Below are 14,321 nucleotides of genomic sequence, written 5' to 3' on the forward strand. Positions count from 1 at the left end.
GGCATAGAGCACAAATACGAAATCTAATGGCTGAGGGTTTAAAATTCTCTTCAACTCATTATGCAATATACAAATAACTCAAACAGTATGCATGTGTGCTTAATGCCACTGAATTGTACAAAATAGTTAAAATGGTAAATTTTATGTTATGTATGTTTTACCACAATTTTTAAAACAAATTAATATGCTTATTTGGGGAGGAAAAAAAGGCAAAATACATTTATTCTTTTTTTCAGTTTCCAAGCAAGCCATTTTCAGGCCTGTTTCATTTAACTTCACAGTTATTTAATCAACTCCAATTACCATTTACTGGATTTTGAAAATGTGAGACAGCTAAAAGACTTGGAAACAGCCTTACTTCTCTGAATAAATGGGCCTGTAAAAATGGACAGATCTTCTCCAAGCCAACTTTCAACTATTTTTTCCTTTAGTCTTAGAAGATATAGATAAATTAATCACATCTACTCAATCTTCTCTTGATGCCAATGTGTGTATCCAAGTGGCTGGAGAAGCCTGCCAATCTGGCTGTGACTACTGCTGTCAACCCAATAAACTAAAGACCTGAGACAGTGTTAAAAGATCACGCTTCCAGGTCCTACTGAGGCTCAATTAAGTCTACCAAGAATTTCAAAACAAGTATAAATTCTTCACTTGATTATTTTTAATTGACTAAGAAAATGCTTTTGCATATATTCATTACAGTAGATACATAAAAAATACAATTTTTTCAAATATTTTCTTGGATTGGTACCATACCTCACATTTGCTACTGGATCATGTGTCAGTTCAATAGCAGGTAGAAAGAAATATTTACAGAAAAATGATTTGGAAAAGATCTCTATAATAAATTCACAGGTATCCAAAAATCGGAGTCTATTCCAATAACTTTTTCCTTGGCCCAGTTCTAGAAACAACAACAAAAAATTATAAGTTTAATTTTTCCTACATAAAATTTCATGTGAAAAAATCACTAAGTCCATGACAATCTTTTTTATATCCACAATTTGTTTAGCAAAAACAAGAGATAAGGGGGAAAAAAACATATTATATACCCCCAAATTAATAGCACCTGAAAAAACAGAAAAAATGTATTAAACATTGCATTCAGTTCCATGAGCATTTATTAAATATTGAATGAACATATCTACTATTTTTTGATTACCCACCATGTGCTAAGTACTTTACACATATTATCTCATTAAATCCTGAAAGTCAATCCAATGGGATGAGAATAAATTTATTCCTCCTAAAAGGTAAGGATACTGAGATTCAGAGAGGTTAAAGCCACAGAGCTGGAAAGTACAGAGCTAGAATTCAAATGCAGGTCTGTAAAACTTCAAAATCTTTGACCAATGAAATTAACTGTTTTCTTCTTCTCGTTTCCTTAAAAATGCTTTGAAGTAAAATCATATGTAAACACGATATCACTGAAAATAATTCAAGTCAATGTTGAAAGGATAATTTTCTCTCCCTTATTACAGAAATGTTCAGAAGCAAAATTCTTAATATTTAAAACCAAATAGAGGGCTTCCCTGATGGCGCAGTGGTTGAGAATCTGCCTGCCAATGCAGGAGACACGGGTTCGAGCCCTGGTCTGGGAAGATCCCACATGCCGCGGAGCAACTAGGTCCGTGAGCCACAATTACTGAGCCTGCGCGTCTGGAGCCTGTGCTCCGCAACAAGAGAGGCCGCGATAATGAGAGGCCCGTGCACTGCGATGAAGAGTGGCCCCCACTTGCCGCAACTAGAGGAAGCCCTCGCACAGAAACGAAGACCCAACACAGCCATAAATTAATTAATTAATTAATTAATTAATTAATTTTAAAAAAAACCCAAATAGAATCTCCATTCAAAATAAAACATTCTAAAGGTCAGGTCCTACCACTAAAAAAATGAAAACTGAATTAAAATACAGTAAAAAAAGGAAGATTAAAGTATATTGAGCATTATTTTTTCTTAAATGGAATTTTATGTACTCTCATTTTTTGAAAAGTGGTGATCCATACTTAAAATGGGAAACTCCAATAACCAGAAAAATTCCATTACCTGCCTATGCTGGATAACAGAGTTTAATTAAAGCATTAAGACACTACAGTCAAAGCAAGTACACAATAATTAACAAATTCACTAAGTATATATAGGTGTGCACCACTACTTCTAGAATTAACACTTTAACAAAAGGTTTTTGTCTTGATTTTAGCCCACAGCAAATTAAATTTGCATTTGTTAATTGACAATTTTTTAAGACATTATAAACCACCTCGGCTTCCCAGATTCACATTCATGTGTACCATCAAGTCTATTCAAGGGAACAAAACTCACATTCTGTAATATTTAAAATAGGAACATAAAACAAATTATTAGATTCAAGGATAGCCTACTTATATCTTAGTTCCAAATTGTATTAATCAGGATAGAAGCTGGGCTTTCAACAATAAGTATACATATTTTAATATCTCAAGTGTAGAAATTCACAAAAGGCAGCCTAGAGTAGTCATTACTCTCATTCATCACAAATCTGATCCTGTCAAAGATTTCTAAAACAAGCCAAAAACATTAGCCTACAAAACTCAAATGCAAATATATACCAACATTGGCCTAATTATTCATGGCAAAATGATACATAAGTCAGATCTCACTAAGGCCAACCAGTTTGTTTACTTTCTATTTTTCAAAATGAGAGACAATGATTACTTACGTTCAATTAATTTTTGAATGACCTCGTGTCTCTGTTCTTGTTTACGATTATAACGTAGAAAAATGCATAGAGTTCGTGAAGCGGCCTTTTGGACAGGTAAGACATTCTTAAAGAAATAAGGAAGACAATTAAACCAGTCTAATAGTATATACTCTGAATAATTTGGCCCCACAAATCTATTTTAAGTTATTGACTAAAAGTAAAAGCAGTATTGCCTACCTCTCAAATCACTGTGGAAGTGTCTTCATAATTTAATGTTACCATCACTCAGGCAAATCAACTAATCTACTATCACACTACAAAGTTAACGCAATTTGGCAGTCATTTCCAAATCATCCAGATTTGATTTATATTTGACTCTCATTTCCTTGCCACTTCATCTTAAGTGATATTCTCCCCAAATTATATCTCAACCACCTCTGGACCTTGTCACTCATTTATTCAACAAACATTTGTTAGAACATACCCTGTGTCAGGTATCTCACCAAAGATGTGTAACTTCTAAAATATAAACTCAGAGATCCCATGACCAGGTATATGTCATATCCCTCAGGCTTAGTTCTGCCTCTTTCACCTCAATGCCATTCTTTGAGGTCCCCGGTCCATGACACAGATAAAGCTGAGAATCCAAGGGACACCATACCAATTACTCTTACCAGTGTTTTAAACTCCTTTGTCCTTTGAATTTCTGTCACACCACTGGGCAGAACCTTAATTCTAAATGAATTCAACCATTCATCTTTACTGGATTTGGGTTCAAACGATGTATTAGAGAAAAATCTCTCAATCGGATATACTGTATCCAGTATAAATTCATGTTCACCATCTTGACTTACATATAAATATTATAACATTCAATTCTTGACGATTCAGACTATTATACTAAGATCCTTGAAATTCAAGTAGGAAAAACTATACATTGCTCAGAGAGTACTGCCTGCTACCTCCTCTCATATTTTATACAAGTTATTTCCATTCTATTGAGTACCATTTCATGTGGTGCTTTTAATCCAATATAAAAAAAGAATATTCACTATGAGTTAGAACAGAAAATTTAAGAAATGTACATAAACAGAAATATCAGTGGAATTACAGAAAATGAATTTTAGATAAATGAACTAAATAAAAGGATGTTACTCTTTTCTTTCATTTTGTGTATACTAATAGAATTTCAAATGCATAAACACTAGTCATTTGAAATAAAAATAGTTTAAAATACGTATATTTTATACCTCACAGTATAAGGTAATGTCTCTTGGGCCAGAAATCAAAGATAAAGGTAATTATATCAAAACAAGTAAAAGCCGGTTTAAAGAAGTTGTGACCACTTAAGCATGCGAATAATGACTGCAATTGATTAAAAGATTATTTAATATAAAATGATGAGTCTAAAAGAAAGAGACAAAACCAAAAACAAAATTCATTCATCATCATTGGAAGTGGCTACTGCACCACTTCAGAGTTTTCCTAACTCTGAAAATTGATAATTAGAGGGAAAGAAATAAGAATTCACCCTCTCTTTACATTAGGAAATATATTTTAGGGTAAATATATTACCCAAGTAGATGTAAAAAAAAAAGGCATTTCTCCTGAGAAGAATGCCATCAACAATGCAGACGAAAAGACAGAATTTAAAAAATCATTTTTCTGCAAGTTCTAATGAAATAACTGATCAGGCAAGGATCATCAATGGATGCTAAAACGAATGGGTAAAAGCTTGGTGGGAAACTGGGTATTGCAAGTGTTGAAGTGTCAGCTTCAGATTGTGACGCAGATCACAAGGGAGAAAACACAATTTTGCAGTAGACTAACAGAGCCGTCCCCATCTGCACAACCACTCCTAGCTCACTTACGGAGGGACAGCCGTCCAGACACAATGCAACATAAAATACACAGCAGCATTTATGAAGTATTCTTGCCAAAAACGTTTAACCTAAGACTTGGCAAGCCCTTATCAAACCTCCAGTTTAGAAGAAATATGGAGAAGAGATAAACAAGTTAATCCATGAAGACATTCTACAGAACAACTGACTAAGTCTCTTCCTCAATTCAATGTCATGAAAAAGTGGGGAAGGGCCAAGAGGGAATCTGTTCTGGATTAAAAGGGAACTAAGAGATGTAACCACCTAAGGCAATGTATAGGTCTTAGTTGGATCCTACATGGAATAAAACAACTGTCACACATATTTGGGGCATAACTGGTAAATTTTAATATGAACTTTAAATGATATTAAAGATAATTGTTCATTTTGTCAAATGTAATAATTGTATCATGATTATATAGGGCAATGTCCTTTTTCAGAGATGAATACTGAAATGTTTAGAGATAAAAATATAATGATATCTATAATTTAAATTTTTCAGCACAATGAAATAGAAAAGGCCAATATGTCAGAATGTTAACAACTGTTAAATCTAGGTGATGGGTGTGTGAGGGTTCATTATAGTATTTTCTCTGCCTTTCTGCGTTTAAAATTTTTTTCATAACAAAAGCAGGAAAAAAAGTTAGTTTCTGTCATTCCTCTACTCAAAACCTTCCAAAGCCTTCCCCTGTATCACAGAATACAATCTACGCTCTACATCATGGCCTTCAAGCACCTGCGTGTTGTGGGCCCAGCGACCTCTCCAGCCTCACCTCTCGCTAACGACCGCCACACGGGCTTCCTTGCTGCTCCTCACACAACCAAGCACACCCCGTATCACACCTTTGCATCCACTCTTCCCTTTGCGGGGACCACCTGTCCTTCAGACCTCCACATGGTCACTCCCTTACTTGGTCCAAGTCTCTGCACAAAGCATATTTGATCAGAGAGGGCTTTTTCCTGACCACTATATTCACAATACCATCCTAAGACCCTCCATCACTTTCTTCCCCTCTACCCTGGTTTTTAGTTCCTCCTTGTACTTTTCATCCCTGGTGTACGATGTATGTATTATATGTGTTGGTTTTCTGTCTCTAATTGAATTTAAAGTTCTATGAGAACAGGTCCTTTGTCTTTTCATTCACTACTGTGTTCCTAGCATCCAGAATAGTACTCAGCACACAGTAAGTGCTCAATAAATTTTGTTAAATGAATGAATATTACAACCATTAGATACGGAACTAAATATATAATCTTTTTTCCAGAGAATATTGAAACAGAATATAAGTGTCTTTTTAGATCATGGAAAATGTGCTATAGTGAATCACGTATATCCTTTTAAGTGTGGAATTACCTCCTTGTAAAAGAAAACATAAAGCAGATCCCTTAGGCTTGAAAGTATTTTGTTCACACTATGTTGTAAATAATTTCTCTTTCCTGATAAGGGAAAGTACAAATATGGAATAATTATGTATTCTTAGCTTTCTAAACACAAAGACACTTACTAAGTAATCAGGTTGAGACAATTAAGATCAAGACCACCTGTTAATATATTTATTTTATTTTACTATTTATCTCTTCCCACATGACCACCATGTAAGAATGCAAGGCCTTTTAGAGCAGGATTCTGTCTGTCTTATTCACTCCTATATCCCCAGCTCTTAGAACAGTGCCTGACACACAGCAGAGACTCAAATAACTAACTGCTGAATACAGTAATTAATAAATTCTGCTTGATTTCATGTGAAATTTTCTATGTGGTGCATTCATGTATTATCCTCTGAGAAGGAAGTTATTTTTGTCAATATCACTTTTTAAGATGATTACATCTATAAAATAACCTTCAACCCCTACACTTCGCTTTGATACATGAAACAAACTTCATGTAGCGATGTTAGGTCATAAGATATATGCCTTTTTTCTTTTTTTTTTAGTTAAGTTGTAAATGACACCAATAATGTCATTTTTTCCCTCTTTGAAGCTAAACCTGATTTTGGGTTTTTGAGATAGCTACTAGATTTCATTATCTCACTTTTTTTGAGAACAATAAGAATTCAAAGTACTTTTTAAATAGTTTCTAAAACATATACATTATGTAGAACTTTTTTATACTTCAAAAAATGGTAGTATGATGTCATATTCAATGTACAGTGAACTGAGGGTTAAACAATCCTCTCTGGAAATTTTAAGGAAAAAGGTAGACAACTTACTCTATGGGGAAATTTGAGTACAAGTCTTTTTTTTCCCCCCCTACTTTGACTCTAATTTTGAGGTTATCCATAGTAGGGCATCCGTGTTTTTTGTATACATTTTATTTGTAACAAGTCACTGCTCAGGTACTATAAAAGAAAAAGAAACCAAACTAGTATTAAGGGGCTTAAGGGATACCCTTAAGGCAACAGGGCACAGCTGAGGCCATGAGACATGAAAGGTGTACATGAGAGCAAAAGGCACTTTGCAGTTGAGATCACTGACTCCTGCCAAGCTCTCCCTTGAGAAGAACAGTATCAAGCTTGCAGTGTATGTGTTTACACTCTCCCTGTGCATCCCTCTCTCCAGCTAGGCAGAAGCTGATGAAAAGGAGAACCGGTGGGGAAGCAAAGGTAACACCCCTCCAGGCAGAAGGGCATGAACTGAGTTTGTAGTTCTATTTCAAGAATGTGGAGAATTTGGTTCATTCCAAAACAGGAGCAAGTTCAAGAGAAAATCAGATAACAGGTATTGGGCTCACATTTGTCATCATGATTGTGAACATTCTTTGCAAGAAACGATAATAAATCTGATCACTTGATATGACGTGCGGCAGACAGGCGTATTTCTGGAGCAGCTTCTCGTGAGTTCTCCACTTTAAAGAGGCTGCAGCTCGCTGCTCAGCAGCTGTGAGAGCTGGAATCAAGTCAGGGAGAGATGATAACTAAAGAAGAAAACACATCAAGAGAATCAAAGATAATTAAAGAAATCAGCTTCAGCACTCAGCCAAATTATTCAGTCTTACAATACACTGGGGAGGGGGAACTCTTAATCTTTTCTGAAATTAGGAGGCACCTTAGTTGTCACAGGGAGGTAAGTATTTAGTAAAATCAAATACTTTTTTAAAAAATCTATAAATAAAATTTATGATTACCGGAAACAAAATTTTTAAAGAGACTGGGATTCACAACCCTTCTAAAGTAAAATGTATTCTATTTCACTGTCAGCAAACTTTGACCTTCTAAACTCCCACCCTTCTGTCCTCAACAGTTGCTATTCTTTGCAGTAATAATTAATGCTAATAAGAACTGAAAATATGAACGTAAACTCCAAGGACAATAAATAAGGATTGTGTGGTAATGTAAGAATGGTAGAGGACAAATGTAAAATAGATAGCTAGTGGGAAGCAGCTGCATCTCACGGGGAGATCAGCTCCATGCTTTGTGACCACCTAGAGGGGTGGGATAGGGAGGGTGGGAGGGAGACGCAAGAGGGAGGGGATATGGGGATATATGTATATGTATAGCTGATTCACTTTGTTAAATAGCAGAAACTAACACACCATTGTAAAGCAATTATACTCCAATAAAGATGTTTAAAAAAAAAAAAGGGAATGGTAGAGGAAATTCAAGCTGTTCAAACTCTAGCAGACATTTACTGAGCACCTACTATGTGGCAAGCACTATTTTAAATGTTTTTCATACATTCTTCTGTTGATTCCTCACAACAACTCTGCAGAGTAAGGTAGGCCATATAATGTCCAGAAACTTTTTTGATACATGGGATTTACCTTATTTTCTTGAACACTGCTTTCTCCACCAGTAGACATAAGTTCCAGGATTTCTGGAAGATGATCTATGAGAGCATCTAGTACCTTTTAACAGAGATATTGATTACTCTTCTTGTGATGGCAATGTTTTTCTAATCTTAGATTAACTAACATGCCAATTTCTACACAGAAATAGTATGAGTTACCAAACAGCATTTTGGGGGTTTCTATTTTCTTGCTCTGTCATCTTCTTGCTGCAAAGTCTTAGAAACAAAATCAGCTACCTTGATCAAACTACCTTTGAAAAGAGATTAGTATGTCTACCTCTTGATAATATTCAAATCGTCTAGATCTGAGACAGCCTGACAACATACTCAAAACTGCCTCCCAACTTCTAAAAAGCAGTTTAAGTCAGATGACACCGTCAGTGATGTCTAATGTTGAGGAGTTGAGCTTTGGTAAGCTAGCAGTCATTTGGGCGAATAGGATATAGTAGATAAAGCATCAAAATAAAGTATTCCAAAGCCTCCACAAGTATACTCCCCAAACAATGCTAAGAGAAATAAAAAGATATAAAATGTGATATAACATATGATCACAATTGTGTAAAGTTTTAAAAACTTTATATAGAAAAAATAGAAAATGAAAAAATATAAGACAATAGAAACAGTGATCAGAACTAAAACTATTCTTTTGTCTGTCTACTTTTTGGCCTTTCCAAAATTTTCCGTAACAAACAAATATACATATATATTTTAAAACCTACTATTTTTAAAAGATATTCCCAATTTCTAGTCTATAATACAGTGGCATATCGACTTGAAGCTTCTAGGGCTAGTCAGCTATTAGAATTCATGCAATTCCCAAGAAGCAGGAAAATGAAAAAAGGCATTGATATATTCAAACTTAATATAACAGAAGTAAAAAGCAAAGAGTAAGAAGATATTACCTCCAATGATTCATCTTGTAATAATGTTATTAGTTCTTTATGTATGAAATACACTCCAGAATTCAGAAATTTAGACACCTAGAATGGAGCAATGAAGTCTCTCAGACTTGAGACTACTAGACATACAAAGGTTATAAAAACAATTTTAAAAAAATAATCCCTGTTAGATTTTCTTCTGAAATGAGACTTGGTTACAACACAACTATAAAATTGGATTTCTAGAAAAATTACTTGCATACGTAAGCTTTTCAGTCTGCGTCCTAACACGCTGGAGTGTGTGAACATATTGAGGGTCGGGAGTGTGTGAGAATGGATTTATCAGTCATGACTCCCCTCTCACAGGCACTAATAAGCTCATGGATGCCTGTGGTTCATATTTTAAAGCCTTAGAGCAGCCAACAGGGTCTTTCAAGGGAGCCCAGCCACGGGAGCATTCATCTCGGTGCAGAGCTCCCAGAGAGGGCAAATTCTACTGAAGGCCAGTAGCCACATAGGGATAGAGAAAACTCCTAAGCAAGCAAAACTTCGAAGACTTTTCCCATCAAAGACTTCAATCAGCAAGAGAGGAGTTGGGAGTTGGGAGAATCGAGACTAAACCAACTCCTTTGTGAACCATTTTTTTCTTCCCCTCCAGACAAGCAACAGTAAAAATCTGCAATGGTAGATTCACCAGTTTCTACTTCAACTTTAAGGTTTTGGGGTTTTTTTCCACATACTGGGTTTCTGAGTAAGGTTTTACTTGAAAAGGGGGCTCCTAGACAAATAAGGTGTTTTAAAAGTCTTTGCTCTACAGGGTGGTTTTTGACGTTTTGAAAGTATTTTCAAAATACTATTTTTCTGAAAAACAAGAATGAACTCAGAACATACTAAAGTAATGATCAGAATCCAACAATAACACTGTTAAGGAAATTTAAATCCACCAGTGGATTTTCGTTATTTAAAAGGACAAACCTAGACTAACCATTCATTTATGGAGTCAAGTATCATCTTAACCTACCTACATGGTATGATTGTAAGAATACAGAAATTAGCTACCCATCAAATAGTTAAATCAATGATTTCCAAACTCACTTCTACTGGTGAAATATTTGTGTGTACATATTTCAATATGTTTATTTCTATGGTGCTAACACATTATGTCCACTTATAGTGGACATAAATACCATGAAATATTAAAGGTATGAGATAAAAATAAACATAAATAGAAACTCTCGTATTGTGTAAATATTGCTTTCTCAGACTCTAATCTCATGCAACCATCTCTGGAGACCACCAATCTAGACAAATACAAGCGTGCATGGGAACCATGCCTAAATGCCCACTTAATACATATTAGAGACAAGTAGTTCACTCAGCCAGCCAGTGCCCTCTGCCCTCTCTCCTCCTCCAAAAGCATATTCCTATATGCATATTTACAAAGATGACTTAATTGTTCAACACTGAATTATTTTAATTAATTATACCATTTAAAGGGAATATTTTCTGGACTTTGCACAATGAACATTTATTTCATGCACACTAGAAAAAAAATGTTATTCAAAAGAAGCAGAGACTATCATTCGATAGTCAAGAGCCTTAAGTAACATTTCTAACGCTGCTGTGGACATCCTGCACACTTTCAGCTAACGTGACAGTGCTCTGAACACAGTGCAAGGAAGGGGATGAACTATCCTCGCTGAGAATAAGAATATTTATTATGCCTCTCATAAAGGAAGGAAATATTTTATTAACCCACACAGATATTTTTATGTGACAGTCCTAAAGTTGGCAAGTTATAGGTTATACATGTAAACTGCAATTATAGCAACATGTACTTACTGCAGTCACTCAAGAAACATGCCCTAAATTTCAACCTCAAGGGTTAAGAAGTTAATTCTATTCATCATAAAGTTTAAATTCACTTTTGCTCTTACACTATGGAGAGTTGTTGTAACAGCTGAATCTAAAAGCTGTGCTCACGAAACATGATCCATTTGCAGTAAAAACCATATATTTAAATAATCTATCTCTCAATTTTCCATTTGTACTTAAGTTCTTAAGTTTAGGTGTAAAGCTAAATATAAACATTATAGGGCTTCCCTGGTGGCACAGTGGTTAAGAATCCGCCTGCCAATGCAGGGGACACGGGTTCGAGCCCTGGTCCGGGAAGATCCCACATGCCACGGAGCGACTAAGCCCGTGCACCACAACTACTGAGCCCATGCTCTACAACAAGAGAAGCCACTGCAATGAGAAGCCCACGCACCCCAACGAAGAGTAGCCCCACTCGCTGCAACTAGAGAAAGCCCGCACGCAGCAACAAAGACCCAACTCAGCCAATAAATTAATTAATTAAAAAAACAAAACAAAAACATTATAAAGCATATAAAAACTGATTTTACTTCCAGATCTGTAACAGCCACATCCATACCACAATGTCTGGCTTAAAGTAAGGATTTACTAGAGATATACTGAACGAATGGATTAATACCTGCTAAACGAATATAATGTATTTATGTAAATGAATTCTGTGTAACATTCTAAACAGAATTACGGGAATTTTTCAATATTTAGGACTAGAATATGAGAGCAATATGGAGCCTGTAACTTTTAATAAATCTGTAAACAGATGTGTACAAAATATCAAAAAATCATCTAGTACATGTAGGTAGAATTAACAACAAATGTAAAGTGGTATCACTTTTTCAGACTTACTTCATAAAAGCAAATAGCAATAGTGTATCTGACTGGTACTTCAGGGTCATGACAAAGGCAGAAGAATGTAGAATAGAGATCCATGTGGAAATTTTTAGGATCAACAAAAACAATCATGGCCTGGTGGAGGTGGGAGGGAGAAGATGAGTGGGAAGGAGAGAAAAACATGAATCAACACCTCTTATTATAATCATGTCACTTAAACTGAATCATGTCCTCTGAATCATAATTTAGCTAGAAACCATATTTGGAAGATCCAAATGTATGCATATAATTCTAATATATATACTTACACAGAGATAAATATAAATTAACCAATATACACCAGTCATAATGCTAAGTAGCAAGTGTCAAATATGGCAATATTTTTCAATGCAATCCATTCACATGTTTTTAAGTTAAAATTAAAACGTTTAGCCAATACAAACGTATAATTTATTACCGGAAAGTTATAAGCACAGTTCTTCCGTACTGAAATATATTTCTTCTCCTGCTCTAAGATTTGGGGTGGAATCTGGTTTTCATTGTGTCCATTTTCCTGTTGCAAACCCAATGTACAAAGTTTCTTATAAAACTCCAAAAATCTCAAGTGTTGATCTGGAGTAAATATTCCTAAAACAAATGCAAAACCTTTGCTCAACATTTTAACTGAAAACAATAACTAAAAAGGGAAAAGCAAAGTGCACTAAAAACATAATTGGAACCAAATATTTAAATAAATGGTTGGAAATCATAAATAAAAGCAACAATGAGAAAAGAATAACTATTGTGAAGAAATCTAATGGTTCTTCACCTTATGTTAATTTTAACAATATTTTCATTTTAATTTCGATAGTATAAAACTATGCAATGCAGGAATTACACCTGCATTAATTTCTGCAGCATGTACCATTGTATATACCACTAGTGAGTCACTACAATAATAATATGGCAGCCATTATTGCTATTTACTTATGGTAAATATTCTAAAGTTGCCTACAGAAAAGACATGCACATATGTCTGCAGAGAAGGAGCTTAAAAATGGAATCTGAGAGAATTCCCTGGCGGTCCAGTGGTTAAGACTTGGCACTTTCACTGCCGTGGACCCAGGTTCAATCCCTGGTCGGGAAACTAAGATCCCAGAAGCGGTAAGGCACAGCCAAAAAAAAAAAAAAAGGAATCTGAAAGACGGCGAAGTAAACTCAAAATAATTTTGATCAATGGAATGGACTGGTTCCACATTCATACACCGTCTTAGGAAGCTAGTAGCTCAACATATATTGCCATACTTTTTTTCAACAGTCTATTAAAAGTCCACAATCTGCACAAAAATATGTTTTTCTATGCTAGATTGTTATAATTGAATTAATGCTTACATTATTTTAGTAAGCTAAGAACTGAGAAATATGTTCAGCATGCCAAGAGTTACAGGTATTATTCTGCATTCTAAGCTGAACTGCTCATGTGATATATTAATTATTCCACAAAAAGTTAATAAGAGTATACTTACTATGCACAATAGTTAATATACCTGAGCTTCTATTATCATATACCAACTAATACATAAAGATAAAATATTCAGAAATTTAAAAGGCTATGCCTACTTCACTCTGCCATTTTTTTTTTAATAAGTTTATCTATTTTATTTATTTATTTTTGGCTGCACTGGGTCTTCATTGCTGTGCGCGGGCTTTCTCTAACTGCGGTGAGCAGGGGCTACTCTTCACTGTGGTGCACAGGCTTCTCATTGCAATGTCTTCTCTTGTTGTGGAGCAGGGACTCTAGGTGTGCAGGCTTCAGTAGTTGTGGCACACGGGCTCAGTAGTTGTGGCTCACGGGCTCTAGAGCACAGATTCAGTAGTTGTGGCGCATGGGCTTAGTTGCTCCGTGGCATGTGGGATCTTCCCGGACCAGGGCTCAAACCCGTGTCCCCTGCATTAGTAGGCAGATTCTTAACCACTACGCCACCAGGGAAGCCCCTGCCATTGTTCTTTCATATAGGTTCTACTAGTGAATACGTCATTTCTAACTGTGTTCTAAATTATGCTATCAAAATTCTAAGATCTCTTAAGATTTTACACATTTAAAGGGTAGGCTTTACAACTGAAGAGCTAAAGTTTAGTGGCTAAGGTAAAAGAAAAAGGAAAAATTATCTATAATCTTGACATTCTTAGGACATATCATACCATATAGTCCATGGCATAGTTTTCCTAAATGGAAAGATAAGGAAATAAGAATTGATTCATCTGCTTTGAAAGATTTTTCACAAAACGATTTCACTAAGGGAAGTATAGTTTGACTTCTGTCATCTGAAAAACAAGAATAAAACGTAGTTTAGATCCAGTTGCCCACACTGCACATGTGGAAATTAATGCATATACACAAATTCCAGAAAGAAA

General features: G+C 35.2%; 1 protein-coding gene across 1 annotated transcript in view; it reads right to left on the reverse strand.

Annotated features, from left to right (window-relative positions):
• LOC309621762 (serine/threonine-protein phosphatase 4 regulatory subunit 4-like) overlaps window positions 1-14,321 on the reverse strand; it is a 73,868-nt gene that overhangs the window by 19,922 nt on the left and 39,625 nt on the right. Inside the window, 8 exon segments of the mRNA XM_082409109.1 lie at window positions 757-904; window positions 2,699-2,804; window positions 7,292-7,474; window positions 8,321-8,404; window positions 9,249-9,326; window positions 11,943-12,062; window positions 12,385-12,554; window positions 14,109-14,231. Of these exon segments, the coding sequence (XP_082265235.1) occupies window positions 757-904; window positions 2,699-2,804; window positions 7,292-7,474; window positions 8,321-8,404; window positions 9,249-9,326; window positions 11,943-12,062; window positions 12,385-12,554; window positions 14,109-14,231 (1,012 nt within the window).

Source organism: Balaenoptera borealis, assembly GCF_965194805.1.
Source record: "Balaenoptera borealis genome assembly, contig: HAP1_SCAFFOLD_960, whole genome shotgun sequence".
Classification (NCBI taxonomy): Eukaryota; Metazoa; Chordata; class Mammalia; order Artiodactyla; family Balaenopteridae; genus Balaenoptera; species Balaenoptera borealis.